Source organism: Suillus bovinus (genome assembly GCF_016758785.1).
Source record: "Suillus bovinus strain UH-Sbo-P2 chromosome Unknown EDB93scaffold_87, whole genome shotgun sequence".
Lineage (NCBI taxonomy): Eukaryota > Fungi > Basidiomycota > Agaricomycetes > Boletales > Suillaceae > Suillus > Suillus bovinus.
The window spans coordinates 14873-30766 of NW_024542143.1; the positions used below are offsets into that span (position 1 = coordinate 14873).

A 15894-nucleotide genomic window follows, 5' to 3' on the forward strand; every position below is an offset into this window, starting at 1 on the left:
ATTTTCTCACCACTAGTTCCTCGATCCGTTATCTAAAAGGGTCATTTCAATAAGATAGTTATCCGAATTAGCGGTTCCCTCATGCCACTTCCGGATCTTTAGCATTGGACTCGTCAAAATCTATCAACGCTATGCTGATTTCGTTCTCATTTGAGATTCAGAAAACCCGGGTCTCAGATATATAAGGGTCCCTTCAACTCCTCTTATCACTCAACTTACGACCCCCCAGGGGCACTGTCTAAACACTACCAGTGCTAACATGCGCACTTCAAGACTATCTGTCTCTCGTGAACGCGATGGAACCACCCTCACTCCCCAGAGAAAACACCGTAAATTACTCAAAGATGGCTCCAGTGAGGTCTGGCCAGAAGAGATAGAGAGAATATTCGTTCAAGGTCGGGGCCCCATCATCATCTCTTCCTCACTGTCTCACCTCACACAGGTCTTCGAGAGTACTGGGAATCACCTTGGGCAACCTACTCTCGCGGAAGAAGTCGTTGGAGAAATCAATTCTTGGTCGAGTACTTGCAGCGCGCTGGAATAGACCGTTCCAAAAAGCAAGTTGCAAGCCACATACAAGTACTTCGCAATATGTGGAAAGGCGAACTAGGTCAGAGAACTTCATCGAGCACCCATTAATTCCTTCTTAACCATTTGCTATCCTAGAATACCACTTGGTCGCTGGTGGGGAGGAATTACTCCTGGATACCGGTCTCCCAACGTCAGTCAAAGCAGAGGAGTCACCTGACTCCCATCTGTTGGCATCGATGTTCCTCGATGACCACTCCCCAGCATCAGACCGTCCCGGTCGCTCGGTGTCTCGTACGTCCCGCTCTAAATTCCCTCGTGCAAGTCCCCCCATAATGGGTTCTAAGACCGAACCCGCAATGCCGCCATATCCGAGTACCCGGATACAAACGGCCGACGACGGATGCCGTCGCGTAAGGTCAATGTCCACTTCTGCTGGCGCTGACCCACGGCGACTCTCGCCGTTGACATCTTCACTTTCCTCTGATATATCGGTCCGACCAACAGTATCGCAATCGTGCCCACATGTACCATGTACTGCCACCCGTGCGGACTTCGACTTCAACCGTGGCTATGAACGGCAAAATCAATCCGTGCTCATCGCTGACCAGATGTCACCGGACCTCCTCCTCTTGAATTCTCCCCGGACTCAGGACTCATCAACATTGTTCTCTTGTGCACTCCGTCCACCAATATTAACGGGATTGTCACTTTGGGCAGAGGGCATGCAGCCTGCCACGGTGTCGGTGGATGCTCTTCCCTCGCAAACACAGCCAGCAGACTCGAACGTTTCGGTTGTGGCGCTACACGTCAAGCTCCGTCTCCCTCCTATTGAGGCTCCATACTCTCCGGCCCTCCACGGCTTTCAAGGGTCAATCACATGCGATGCTCCGCGTACCTCCAGTATTAGGTGCTCCACAGCTGTTTTCGTCAGAAACCAGTGTATCTCTCGGGAAAGCAGTTACTGTTCCGTAATCACTGCGGATGCCGCCGGACCTGAAGTAATGGATCACATCACCTTACTCTTGCCCGATTCCCAGCTAAGTCGTAGTCGGTGGATAGACCCTGGTGAGTTCATGTGTTTCAGACTGGCTGCCTCGTGTTAACAACATGGCAACAGATATGCAAACATGCATCATACAGAAAATTGTGGTTGATGAACAAGTCATAGCAGTCATTTACTACGATCTCGACAGAAGGCAGTGTGAAAATTTGCCGTCTGTGGAGCTCATCGGGTTCCAAAAATACACCGGACACACCGACAACACGACTCCGCTGCCAACCACCACTGGTACCTTCATACCAAACTACACCTATGCACCTGGGCACAGCATACCTCGTACCATCCATGCCACTCCAACGTCTCTGTCTCATGCACTCACCCCTTCTAGTACGGATTCTTCCCGGGCTGTTCCTTTTCATGAATCGCCTTACATAATGTCTTCATGAACTTAACGAACATTACGAACTCGTTATTTATTTATCACCGCACGCTTTTGGTTTGAACTTTTTGTTGTATCAAACTTGCGGCGGATGCCATTCACAAGGACCATGTTAATTTGGACGAACGATTAGCTCTTAATCTGCTTTGCTTAATTTTAAACATGTATCTTCTATCATCTTTTGCATGCTAGTGTAGATACCGTGTACGACTTACTGCGCACCATAATATGTATGGAACTCTACGTGTTGTTACGATCTTGCATAATTGGACAAACTGCGTGCGACATCTCGCACTCGACTATCGTAATGGTGCTGTTGCAGAAGGGACAGTTCCCAGAAAGACGTTCCAAACGGATGACACAGCTGAGGGTCGTGCACTTCAGGGAGATATATACCATCAACTCGCCTATCTTCAGTCGACAACAGAGCTTCGAGTTTCGGATCCTTGGCGACCAAATTTTCTACAAACTCCAGGGCGCGGAGGGCGGAACTCGGAGGCCAGTTGAGTGACGCAATCAGCAGGCGTTTGCCAAATGCTGCAGACCTCCAATGGATTGCCGTATTTCCCGAACTTCGCGGAGAAAATACGATATTGAGCGCTCGAAAGAGCATGTCCGCGATTGATGGAGGTTTTGAGTTGCCGAACTTTGAGACAAAAGCATTCGGTGGAGGCGCATCGACTTGCATCGATATGCTGACTGGTAGGATGATGGCATATAGATGATTGATGAAGTCGGTAAGGTCGATATTGAGCGCTTCACCTGAAGTACGGCATTGAGACAGTTGGAATAATTGTTTGGAACAAATGACGAACCTTGTCCTGACAGTAACTCAAACGCGGTTACGATACACAATAAGCGGTGTTGAACGTCACTAGTGGTGTCAGCACCAAATGATTCTGAGTCATCGCTGGGGCCTTCCTCTGGCGCATCGCGGAGAATTAGATCCTTTAGGACTTGCATCAGATCCTTGAAGAAGTCGATATTGATAAGATGAGCAAATTTGGAAATGCCTCGCAAGGCCGCCGGCAGAAGGGGTGTCGAGCGGGGATGTTTAAGTATCCGGAAATACAAAACGAATAGAAGTTTCAGGGTCTCCGTGTGCTACACCAGAACTGTCAATCAAGCTTTTATATCGACAAGTTACGAAACTCACTGTATTTGCTCGTTCCTCTTTGTCAACTTCTGCTTCTGCGTCCCGCATCTCTCGTTCGATCTCCTTCCGTTCTTTCAGGGCTTTTTGTGCTTTTTTGCTAAGATGGGGTTGTTCGGTTGGTTTGCCTTTAGCTCGCCGAGCCGCCGCCTTGCCCTTCGATTGCATATTTTTGTCCACCCGAGAGTCTGATGCGCGGACATTGAGTTCTGTCTTGAGGCGAAGATGCAGAAGACACGTAAGTACTTCAGGGTGCACATTAAAGTGTCTTTCTTTGATCATGCGGTTTAAGAGCTGGACGACTTCTAGGGAAGGGGCGCCAGTTTGATCCTCGCGGAAGACACTGATTAATGTGTTCATACAGAGATCAGAAGCCTGATATGTCATTCAAATGTCAAGTAGGGCGGATATCGCATATGTTGATTAGTCACTTACCTCATCCCACGACTTCTTGCTCAAGCGCGCCACAATACATGTTATCAAGTTGGTTCTAAAATTGAAGTGGGTGACCTCAGTGGCCAGGGTACACATACATCTAAGCGCAACCTCTGCTAGCTCGCTTTTAGCTGTATGGAAGCCCATCAGTAAACCACAATCAAAACACGTACGTATGCGTTACCTTTGAGTTCAGCTTCAAGCGAGCGGAGGTAATTTTGATACGCTAGCACAAGGCCCTGCTCCCATTCTCGGGTATGGGCCACCATTTGGCTAACCTTTTCAGCTTTTTCTTTTTCGGTCAATGCTCGTATCCGGTAGCCCGGTATTATGTCCTTGAAAACAGCGAGTTGTGATAGCGTAGCTAGCTTCCGGATGATGATATTGTTTTGAACCGGTTCTGGGTGGGAAGGAGAGGTAATTTTCTCCAAGGAAAAAGTGTGAAGGCGGCGAAGTAGCCCTAACTGTCAGATATGTCAAGCGGATCAGTTGGGGAGAGGGTGAAGTACGTACGCTGTTTTCTGGCTCTGCAATTATTTCCTGACAGATAGTGGCAATCTGCTCTTTAGCACCCTGTATCCGGGCTGTTCGTGATTTGTTTCCAACGACATCGATGACTGCGGGTCGACCGAAACGTGCGCCGGTCGCGACATCATCTAGTCTATTTACTTCAACGGGCATTTCTTGTTCTTCCGCAGATTCGTCGGTGGCATCGTCTTCTTCGTCTGACGATGGAGGAGCTGCAATTTTCTTGCCGGTTGAATGGATTCGCCCATCTGCTGATTTGATTGGCAAGCCTTGAATGTGGCGGTCTATCTTTGCATCGCGTGATTCTTGAGCCTTCCGAGGAACACGCTCATAAGACATCTCGGCGTCGGAATCTAGATCATCTCCACTGGATAAATCTTGTGAGCTGTCATTGACAGAAGATTGGGAAACTGTGTCCGCTTCATCGTCGATACCAGAGCTCCAGGCTTCTTCTTCGTCTTCATCATGAGAGTCGATTGACGGCAAGTCATCGTCCACGTGTGGTTTGCGAGCTGGCTTGTTCAATTGTTTCAGACGCTCAGTTTCCTTCTTGCTCCTATAAAGACATTATGGGCATTAAAACATAGTGCGAGAGAGAACATACGTTGATATGCCTTTGCGATCAAGCGAATTTAAGAATCCAACACGAGCTCCAAACTCCTCGAGGAGACCAGCATCCTCCTCGGAGAGATCGCTATCTTCGGTATCCGCGTCGCCGTGATTGCCGGGCACCTCGATATAGCCTCTGTCCGCAGCTCGCTCCTTCCCTTTCTTTGATTGTGTTGCAGCGGTCCTTTGTTTACTGTTTGTCTGAAGCTTTCGTTTTTTGGAGGGTGCCTGTGCAGAACTATCAGTTATAATTACATAGTAAAATTTGCATATGGACATACTTGGGCAGCAGGGGCCGCCCGCTTTTTGCCCTTTAATGTCATGAAGCTCTGCTTTCTGGAGATTTCAGTGAAGCAGCTGCAGAGTGCAGGCTTGATCGAAAATACGCTCTACCCTAGAAAGGAAATAGAGACTTGGTGAATGGCAACACTGCCACTGACGCGTTCTGCACCTTTCCGGCGGCAACTTTCCGGTGTGCGGTAGCTTCAAGAACTTGACACCATCGACTGATTCCTATCTTTCTAAAATACTGTGGTGACTTATCGTGTGATGGATGGTCGAGCTACCCCACCACCTGTTCACCATGTCCTCAGGCCACATCATATTGATCTCATAGCAATGTTATTGTTGATTTTCAAGGAATACGAGCTTCAGAAGACTTTGCCGAAAGACTTTCTGCTCTATATGTATCGCGTTCTCTTGATGGAAACGTCTGAGGTGTGTTCGTGATCTCCCTAAGGAAAGTTTGTGGTCAGTGATGTCTGCCTCAGGTCGTTGAACATAGGTCCCATCAGCATATGCTGGCGATGGTCAAAGTCGCGCCGAATGCAGATACGCCTGTAGTCCAGGGGCTTATAGGCGCTCTGGAGAATGTGGTCAGTACATGAGTGACATTACTTTTCGCCCTCTCTCATTGAATATGTGATCATAGGCAAACCAGCTACGGGCGCTTGATCAACTAACTAACTTCTTCCTCAGTACGTCTTTGTGCTGAGTTATTATTCAGTGATAAATACTTTCCAGGCACACCTTCAATATTCGTTGAAAAAAGCGATGACCAAGTGAGCTAAAGTTATTACTCGGTAGATGGCGATAGGTAACTGATGGTCTCCAGCCTGCTGTTCTGGTACGCAGTTGCTTACTCCTGTAGGGTTATAGCTTAGAAAGTTGGTCATAGCGTCGAACATCGCTGTTCGGTTTCTTTGTGCGCAGATGCTTCGTCAGTTTCATCAAGCTATCATTCTATGGCGTCGTACAGCTTCAAAAAGACTACCAGGCGTGGGTCAATGGATCCAGCCACGCAGGTTATGGGCCCATAGAGAAGGACCCGCTTACTTCTGATATCTGGCTATTCAAAACGTCGAGTGACTTGAAAACTTGGGCGCGATCTGAACCATTTGAAGCGTAAGCAATCCTTCTTCCTTCTAGCAGACTAGGATTAGACAGTAATAATTGGACAATAGGTGGGAAAAAGGACTCGCAACGGGAGATGATATCATAGGTCCAGAGAACTTGCGTAGATATTTTGAACAACATTTTCATGAACACAACGATTCGTGCGTCGTGTTCAATGAGCTCTCTGCGTCCTACCTCACTGTGTATCTTGCAGGGGTGTTCGACAGCATGCGTTGCTGAATCTAGTACGCATGCACTATACTCGAAAGGAATATCCTGCTGCCAGCAAGGTATCTTGAATATCATTCCTTATCATTCACCTCCCTCAGTGTTCACATACAGTTACTTCGTGAAGCTATTGCAGTCGCTAGAACAAGCGGAGATCGCATAACGCTCCAGCATTGTATCAGGTAATTTATCTTCTTTTTTAACTGTGGAATGTTTGATTTCCGGTATAGCATGCTACATCGCTTGCCATCCCTGAACGAAACTCCAGTCTTAAACGAGATTCAGCCTGACCTCCATCCGTTGGAGGTGTTGTTTGACGTGACAAAACTACTTGATCCTCAATACGTGGGTGACAGCCCATAACATTGCACGATTTTATCACTGATGCCTCGCGTAGGGACAACCGCTGACCTTGTGCTTTGAGAAATTGACCGAGGCTATTGCCCTACACAATCACTGGGTAGACACCAAGCAAGCAATGCCTCGTGACGCGGACATTTGTAGTCACAATGCAATGCAAGCTGTACTATGGCAAACGTTAGGTGAGGCCATTTAGAGCTGGCATAACCGAAAAACTGACATTTACAGGATGCTACGATCTTGCCGATGTCGAGGAATCATTCGTGTTGTTGCTCACGAGGGCTGGCAAAGACGACCCAAACCGTCTGAATACGTTCATCAATCGCTCCTATAGGGTATGTCTTCGATTGAAGACCATTGAATGAGGTTGATATTTTCTCTTCAAGCGCGCCAGAAATGGATTGTACTCAGAGGCTTTGGCACTGCTGATGCATCCGGAGACGTGGCGCGGCCTTTCATTGGACGCGTACCACCGATGGGCAGAAGCTATCTGGCATATACTGGCCCTCAGGACAAGTCGTCGGTCCGTAGGCTCCTCCTCTTATACTTTATTTGTTCAACTGACGGCAATCGATGGTAGTGGACAACGACGTTTCTTTGACGACTTTCTCTTACCCCGAAGGCCTTCGTCATCAACCTTCGTCTCGAACGAATACTTCTTTGATGAAAGCTCGACATCGCTTCCTGCCTTAAACATGGAATTACATGAAGTGATGAATGCTCGAGTAAGCTGGCTCTTCACATTCTCAGGCTCTTGCTGATTGAGTACCAGCGACTGCGGACAAGCAGTGGCTGCAATCCAACCACTACTACAAGCTCTTTGGCAATCGGAATTTCAGGGCAGGTTTCCGCTGTATAGATTAGGCATGTCACTCCTCGCCGATGTTGGCTTGGAATTCGGAATGTCAGAACATTGTCAGCAATTGATTCTAGGGATTATGCCACAAGTGAGTCCTGTCGCACCGAATCATAGGGAATGCTGAGAAACTTTTGACAACAGACATTGTCCGGACAGGAAATGGAGCACCGAGCTTTTGCAAATCACACACTCGCAAGGTGCATGATTGCATCCATGGATTCATCAAGTATGTTATTTTCAAACGTATTCGTGCCTGGCACTTACATCCTCGTAGAGGCAGGCCTTCGAGATGCACTGCCATGTTTGCTTATGGCAGAAGCTGACTATATGTCCTTGTCCATGCTAGAAGCTACTTCAGAAGTACAGCAGCTACTCGTAGTTGCCTATCATAATCTCGGTATGACAGCTGAAGAGGAGGGAGCTTTTGAACGGTATATGCAGTCTACAAAGCTTGCTCAAGCTTTCGAAGAAAATCCTGCTGATCCGGAGGCTACCAGGGTATGGGATACAGTTACAGAGATTGGGAAATCATTGGCCTCTAGATAGACTGACACATCAATATTAATGATCATATGCGCGTTTTTGTTACGTGCATGTGAATTGTCACGCTACTTGTCACATCTTGTGACTCAATGGGGCGCGTTTCGGCAGTGGTTTAACCAACGATATTATTATTCTCTCGTTAACTTTCACATGGACGGGCCTCCACCTCAGGAGGAAGATTTTTCTTCCCTTCCAATATCAGAGAGGCTTAATCACAAAAACTGGAAAGCCCGTGTAAGCGGATACGAATCATTGATCAAGACTTTCCAAACCACCGCATCCGACACCGACCCCGCATTCAAACCCTACATCAACAGTCCTGATCTTCTTAAGAAGATCGCCACAGATTCTAATGCCGTGGCACAAGAGAAAGGTGTAGAGTGTCTTGTGGCACTGGTCAAGTTTGCTGGAGAGTCTGCCGCAAAGACCAGGGAAACTGTTGTGCCGGCCTTGGTTGACAAGTGTCTCGGGTCTGCGAGAGCCGGTACAAAGAACCAAGCAATAGAGCTTATCCTTCAATTCGTGGAAGTTGAGAATTCTGCTGCTGGTGTTGTAGTGCGTGCAGTGTCCGCCTTCTCTTGATACCGTCTTACAGAAACCTCATTTATTCAGGCGGACATTATACCCGGTCTTTCTGCAAAACAACCAAAGACTGTTGCTGGATGTGTATTTGCTTTGAAAGAAGTTGTTCGGTAAGCTGTCTTCTATTACACCATGGCACTTCCGTCTACGCTCTGAATCTCTGTTCCGGAGCGGATCTGACTGTTACTTTTGTGCAGGACTTTTGGAACTCAAGTGACTCCTCCGGCCCCTGTTTTAAAAACATTGCCCAAGATGTTCGCGCATGCTGACAAGAATGTCCGTGCAGAAGGCACGCAACTCGCTCATACGTTGTATCAGTACATCGGTCCAGCGATAGACCCTTGGTTATCGGAGCTTAAGCCAGTGCAGGTCAAAGAATTACAGGAGGCGTTTGAGGGGATGGAAAATGCGGGAAAGGGCAAAGGAACTTTAAAGTCTGAAAGACTCACGCGAGAGCACCAGCGCGAGGCAGAGATGGCAGGCGATGCGGCTGATGGTGATGAAGTTGAAGCAGGCGGGCAACCACAAGGTTAGATTATCATCAATGCATTTAGATGCGACGTTTATCTTTTACTTTCCAGAACTGGATCTTCCTGATCCTCGCACTCTGGTGGAGCCAGTTAACATCATTCTAAAGCTTCCCTCTAACATGCAAGCTAACCTCACGTCTTCAAAATGGAAAGAAAGAAAGGAGGTGCTGGACGAGCTGCTTACACTTGTAAATGCCACCCCTCGCATCCAGGATGCCTCTGAGCTGGGAGAGCTAGCGAAGTCACTTGCTGTATGCATCTCGAAAGATGCAAACATTAATTGTGTCATGACTGCTGCTCACGTTATGGAGGGCCTAGCGAAGGGCGTGATGTCTCCGTTCGGCAGGTTCAGGGAGATGGTCATTCCTTTGATGCTAGAGCGCTTGAAAGAACGGAAAGCAAATGTTACAGACACAATCGGAGCTGCATTAGATGCCATTTTCGCGACGGTATGTGGTTTTGAATGGATTCCCTATTTTTGGTTGATGAGTTCTGCAGACGACCTTACCCGATATGATACCTGATCTGATACCAGCTCTGGGAAATAAGAACCCACAGATAAAGGAAGGGACTCTCAAGTTTCTCGCTCGCTCGCTATCGACTTCTATGACGCCGGTGCAAACTGGCCAGATAAAGACGCTGACTGATCCGCTCGCTGTTTTGCTCGAGGATGGTTTTGAGGGTGCACGCAATGAAGCTGCTAGCTGCCTAGGTATCCTTATGAAGATGGTTGGCGAGCGCCCGCTCAATGCTCTGATGGATGGGCTCGCTGATGTTCGTAAGGCGAAGGTGAAAGAGGCGTACGAGAAAGCTGTGGTAAAATGTAAAGTTGGTGCTCCAAAGGCTCCCGCTTCTGCGAAAGAACCTCCAAAGAAAAAAGTCTCGCCGCCCAAGAAAGCAGAAGGCACTGCTCCCCCTAAGGCGGAAGTGACTGATGCACTAATGATAGACGAAGAACCTCCAAAGAAGCCGGTTGGGAAACCGCCTGCCAGGCTTTTGGTTCGTAGTTTCCTGATCCTAAGGATATTCTTAACATTTGACCATCGCATCAGAAGAAAGTCCCGCCGACTTCTGAGGCACCGGAAGCAAGTTCCTCAGCGGGAGGTCCTCCAGTCAAGGCTGTCCCTGCTGTCAAGAAGCTTGCTCCCACCGCCGCCGCCAAACCCTCGAAGCCTGCCGCTCCCGCTGCGCCTGGCACTCTTGACGCTTTCAAATATAAACATACTCCTGAGGATGCTGAGGGTCTTGCGACTGAGTTAATACCAACATCTATCATGGAAGGCTTGGGAGATGTCAATTGGAAAGCCAGACTTGCTGCGTGCGAGGAAATGCAGACTTGGATAGAAGGTGTTGTCGATGATGTTGATGCCGAGGTCGTTATCCGAGCTATAGCGAAGAAAGGATGGTCCGAAAAGAATTTCCAGGTTCGTCGATCCGACCTTAGAAGCAGTTTTCCATCATGTAATTATTTTTCAGGTATCAGCAAAACTGTACGGTGTCCTGACCATTCTTGCTGAGCGATGTCCATCATTCGGGAGGTCATGTGTCGCTCTGTCGACAAGTCATCTTTCTGAGAAGTTGGGCGATATGAAGCTTAAGAAATCAGCCGGTGATGCACTGACAGCCTTTGCAGAGAAAACATCTCTACAGTTTGTCCTCAACCAAGGCATGTTCATGCTCCCTTTTGCTGACCCACCTTGTGACGATCTTCGAGTATAGCATACGATCCGCTTGGCAAGCAGAAGGCTCCCAAAGTCCTTGCAGACGCACTTGGATGGATAGATACATCCATCGTCGAATTTGGCATTGCTGGCGTTTCCCTTCGCCCTCTCATTGACTTTTTGAAGACTGCCCTGAAGAACTCTAATGCGGCTGTAAGGACAAGTGCTACAAAGACCCTTGTATCTGTCAAGTTATTCGCAGGATCTAGTAAGAGTGCTGTCATCTTTGGGATTGAAACCTTTAACACGACCTTTAGGTATCAAGGATTTCCTGGAGGACCTGAATGCTCAACTTTTAGTGACCATCCAAGGTGAATTCGACAAGGTCGAAGGTACACCAGCGCCAGAGCCAAGTCGTACTTCTGTCGACATCGTAACCTTGGTACCTACAACTAATGGAGGAGCTGCTAAAGGGTTTGACCCTTTGGACGACCTCTTTCCGAGAGTGGAGATCGATGGGCTGCTCAAAGGCACCACTATTCTTGCTGATACCAAGAGTGATGCTTGGAAAGCTAGGAAGGAGGCTCTGGAGACGCTCCAAGCGCTTCTTGACCAAGGGGCAAACAAGCGCCTGAAACCAGCTATAGGCAAGGATCTCCTGATCAAGTTTAATGGCGCTCATACTTATGCCTCTTTCAGGCGAGATTGCACAAGTTCTTAAGGCCCGAGTGCTGGATACCAATAAAGCTGTCCAAAATCTTGCACTTGACATAGTCGCTCGTATTGCAACCGGCATGGGAAAACCTTTTGAAAAGCAAAACAAACTTTTCGTAGTACCAGTGGCGACAGTTCTTTCAGATCAAAAGGCACCTATTCGTGCGGCCGCAATTCAAACTTTGACCGCAATGGCAACTGCAAGTGAAGGACTGGATTCTATGGTACATTTCTTGGGAACAGCTCTAGAAGCGGTTAATCCGACCCAACGAGCCTCTCTACTTGGGTGGATAGCCGACTACCTCAAAGACCATCCCCCTACCTCGTCCTTGGATCTAAGTAGTTGGGCTGCCACCGTGGTCTCCTGCCTCGATGATCGGAGCGCTGACGTTAGGAAGGGCGTGCAAGCCCTTCTGCCTCACCTGATCACCTCTGTCGGCTTCGACAAAGTCATGCAACACACCAATTCGTTAAAGCCAGCATCGAGGAAGACTGCTGTTCCAATTATTCAAGCAGCTCGAGATAATGCGGCTCCACTAGTCACTGCTGCACCTGCGGCAACAACGCCACCAAAAGCTCATATTTCAAAGGTAGCTTCCTCAGTACCCGCAAGGTTATCACCGAGTCCCCCTCCGCCATCTCCGGTTCCCTCCACCACAGCTAGTAAACTCACGGGTGTCCGACGGAAATTGCCACAAGGGACAAATTCCCGACCGGACTCTCAAGCAGATTCATTAGATGAACCTGCCATGTCTCGCCTTCCGGGGAAGTTGGGAATTGGTGGCCTCAAGCGTGCAGGAGCGTCAAGTATTGCTACAAAGGGTTCCGTGGTACCCCCTCCAGCGATTGTTTCAGCTCTTCCATTCTCTAGTATGAACATGGAGGCTAAACGTGCGAGATTAGCCAAGGATGCTCAGCGGTGGATCAATGAAGGTGGAACTACCAGGAAGGATCTGGCCGATCTCCTGCAACATCAAATGGAGCCACACGCCTCCAAGGATCTCGTCGCTCAGCTGTTCAGTCACGACCACAACGCTGTTAACGATCATGTCTCAGGACTGACTACGATGCATAATTTCTTCTCTGCCGCGGAGTCTGGAGACGACAAATTTGGAGTCCCTCCCGATGATCTCCGAGCTGTCGCTTTAGCCTGTAGCGATCTCGCTCTGAAATACGTTTCGATCAAAGCTCATGAACCTCAATCCAACTTAAGTGCCAAAGGCCTAGAAGTGGCTGAAACCGTTCTTGCGTTCCTACGCAGTGTTGACGCTCAAATAGACGACTCAGAGGCTTTGTGTTTCCTCCCGACATTGATCAACAAGGTACGGGACTGATGATTGTAGTATATTTGGTTCTAACACATACTTACCCCTAGCTCGGTGACGCTCGTGAACCTGTGCGCGCCCGCGTGCAGCAAATCATTCAAATGATGCCAAAGGTGTATGCATTCAGCCGAGTGTTTGACTTACTGCTGGAGCATGGCTTGAAATCTAAGGTGGCAAAAACCCGCCAGGGTGCTCTAGATGAAATAAGCAGTCTCCTGAAGCGCAACGGTATGTCTGCATGCAATCAACCCAGCAAGGCTTTCCCTGTCCTGGGTTCTATGATCGCAGACAAAGACTCTGCTGTGCGGAAGTCTGCTCTATCTGCTCTGAGGTAAATTTTGTTTGTTGTCATTGTCTTGAACATTGATAGACGAGATGTAGTGAAGTATACTCCTTGATTGGAGAGAAAGTCTGGTCGCTTGTAGGACCATTGTCACCCAAAGATAAGACACAACTTGAAGAGCGTCTACGTCGCGTCGCAGGACCCAGTACCCCAGGCAAGCCGGCGCCGCAGACACCGGCGCATCCCGCACAGATATCTCGTCTGACAGGCACTGGTGTGCGTTCAGATTCGCCGACCTCACCACGACCAGCAAGTCCAGCTGTCTCGGGCATCTCCCGATTTACCAGACCCGGTTCCCCTGCCAGGACGCCGCGGTCTGCCTCTCCAGCTCCTTCCCAAATTGCCAGACCCACTTCGCCAATGCGACCGAAACTCCCGGGCATCACCCTGCCAACGGCTATGGCAGGCACTTCACACGTCGCCGCGCCGTCATCTCCTTTGGGCCCGCGTCCAAAAAGCATGTTACCGTCGCGTCTCGGACCTCCTAAGCCTCGTCCGAACTTTGGATTATCTTCAAATGTGGCCACGCGTTCAGAAGAACCTTCAGAACTGCCGTATGCCATCAACCCTAATGGCAATTCATACAACAAAGCTCCATCTATGCCCTCTACAGAGTCTGCGGAAACTCTGGTAAATAGCGCCCACACATATGACGATGCCCCTGCGTTCGATACTCCCGACGACATCACGATTACAATCTCTAGCATATTAAGCAGCGATCCGACTCGCAGCGTAGATGCTCTCAAGAAAATCCAAAGGATCCTGGTCACAAAGCCAGAAGACGGACACGCATCTGCGGAGTATCGTGAATTAGCAGAACATACCGAAGGTCTTATAGAAACTATCACACTTCAAATGGCGCATGTCTTCGAACGCCCCGAGGATCTAGTGTCCGATGAAAATTTCAGATTAGCGAAGCACCTCATTCAGACGCTCAACACGTTCTGTGACCACATATTCCTGGCTGAGTCGCTAACCATTGACATTCTCACCCCTCTATTAGAGGAACTTACACTGAGATTATTGGAGACTGATGAGAGTCACGTCACCAAGGTTAAGGATCTGTCGCGATTTATCAATATGATCATCTTGAGGCTGTTTGCCACAGGACGCAGGATGTCCATATTCCGGTGCGTGTCTCTGTCACCTGTAATGTCGCTTTCCTGAATCCTGACGCACTGTGTTAGTTCCCTGTTTGCCCTGCTTTTGCAGATCGTGAAGCCGTTCCCGAGCAATGGAACACTCTCAGACTCTAAGGAGGCTCGTGTCGCTGAACTTGTCTTGAAATGTGTTTGGAAGCTAGCTCGAAACATCCCTCAAGATCTGAAGGAGCAAAAACTCGACCCGGTTGAGCTCTTACCTGCGGTCGAGCACTTCTTACAGTCAGTACCTCCAAATGAATGGAGAGCCAGAGCCACGAATAAGGTCCCGTGCGGGGATATGCCGTTGAGAACCATCAAAGTTATCATTCAGCATGTAGTTGGTATGTGAAGTCTCACGGAACTAAGATATTGACTAACCGAGTCTTAGCGCATTACGGCGACGAAGTTTATGACTTCCTTTCCGCATCCTTCGACGACCCATCAGCAACTATAGTATACCCCTACGTCTACCGCATTCTTAACTCCTCTCGAGCAGCGGCAGACATCCCAATACGATCGAATCACAGTCCTTCAGAACCCATTGGACGCCCATACTCAGTAGCTTCCAGTCGGCCCATATCACCTGCATGCTCCTCTGCCAATCAACAGCAGTCTTCCCCTAGTCATCGAACAAGCCCGAGTGTCTCTTCGCACAATGGCTTCTCGCCGCCCGTAGAAGAGCCAGATCCGGAAGCACAATTAATCACGATCATTAATCACATCTCCAGCGAGACTACAGGAGCGATGCACAAGGAAGGCATCACTGAGCTGCACCAGTTCTTGAAGAACTACCCACACAAGCGTCCTCGCGTTGAAAAGCTGCTAGAGACAACTGGCCCTGCATTTCGCAAGTATATCAATCGCGCACTTGCGAGTAGGGCGGCGGAAGATATGGAACGCACTGCGGCGGTCGCAAGTACACTATCGAGTAAGTTTCCTCATTCCAGTTTCCAGTTTTATTGTTATAATGTTTATTAGAATTGGAGTCGAATGGCCACGAATCACCCGTTCCTACTTCTCCTGCTCCAAGCCGAGGGGAAATGTCACCTCAACCTACGCAACATATATCCGATCCACCAGGGGAGGATCGGTTGCATCAGCTGCACGGCATATTCCATTATAATCGTACAAGCACAACAAGCAATGGATCTTCGCAAAGTGCTGCAAGACCTCGGATATCGGAGAGCTGACTTGAGCCAGACTGATCGATGAATTCTTTCAATATCTCACTTTCTTTTTTGCAATTCAATCATTTACAACTCTTCAGATACGCTTTTAATCAGGATGCACTATTTCTGTGGAATGTTCTTAAGTATGTTTATTTCGAGTCATGCCTGGGAGAATGTATCATCATGTGCCAATCATCTGGGGAAATGCAGGCTGTGAACTTGACGTACGTTGATTTCTGAGCGGCGATTCGGTGGTCGTGCTACCGTGAATCGAGGCTGGCCGCTGAGGGCGTCATTCGTTCATATGACGAATAACTGAAGTAATAATACGTGGACTTTATTTGGACA

At 48.6% G+C, this 15894-nt stretch overlaps 3 protein-coding genes across 3 annotated transcripts; 2 read left to right on the forward strand and 1 right to left on the reverse strand.

The window, feature by feature from the left end:
* Window positions 1-42: 42 nt before the first annotated feature.
* On the forward strand, window positions 43-2099 carry EDB93DRAFT_900044 (uncharacterized protein). The gene is made up of 4 exons (XM_041457870.1): window positions 43-395; window positions 443-610; window positions 667-1596; window positions 1649-2099. Exons 1-4 carry the CDS (start codon window positions 260-262, stop codon window positions 1975-1977), a joined length of 1563 nt encoding a protein of 520 aa, XP_041302789.1. The 5' UTR covers window positions 43-259; the 3' UTR covers window positions 1978-2099.
* On the reverse strand, window positions 1960-5018 carry EDB93DRAFT_1309371 (nucleolar complex-associated protein-domain-containing protein; the record flags this gene model as incomplete). The annotated part of the gene is made up of 8 exons (XM_041454799.1): window positions 1960-2732; window positions 2786-3074; window positions 3127-3498; window positions 3559-3689; window positions 3743-4022; window positions 4072-4642; window positions 4691-4923; window positions 4977-5018. 8 exons carry the CDS (start codon window positions 5016-5018, stop codon window positions 2221-2223), a joined length of 2430 nt encoding a protein of 809 aa, XP_041302790.1. The 3' UTR covers window positions 1960-2220.
* Window positions 5019-5137: 119 nt separating this feature from the next.
* On the forward strand, window positions 5138-15893 carry EDB93DRAFT_1323068 (armadillo-type protein). Its single transcript, XM_041454977.1, has 30 exons — window positions 5138-5412; window positions 5466-5570; window positions 5627-5672; window positions 5719-5756; window positions 5810-5821; window positions 5873-6099; window positions 6159-6251; window positions 6305-6380; window positions 6433-6500; window positions 6549-6663; window positions 6716-6860; window positions 6907-7013; window positions 7065-7201; window positions 7451-7625; window positions 7814-8035; window positions 8252-8635; window positions 8693-8772; window positions 8860-9191; window positions 9244-9641; window positions 9691-10191; window positions 10245-10616; window positions 10669-10858; window positions 10912-11121; window positions 11171-11500; window positions 11553-12889; window positions 12943-13223; window positions 13274-14365; window positions 14423-14718; window positions 14766-15305; window positions 15356-15893. Exons 1-30 carry the CDS (start codon window positions 5245-5247, stop codon window positions 15565-15567), a joined length of 8289 nt encoding a protein of 2762 aa, XP_041302791.1. The 5' UTR covers window positions 5138-5244; the 3' UTR covers window positions 15568-15893.
* Window position 15894: the final 1 nt, after the last annotated feature.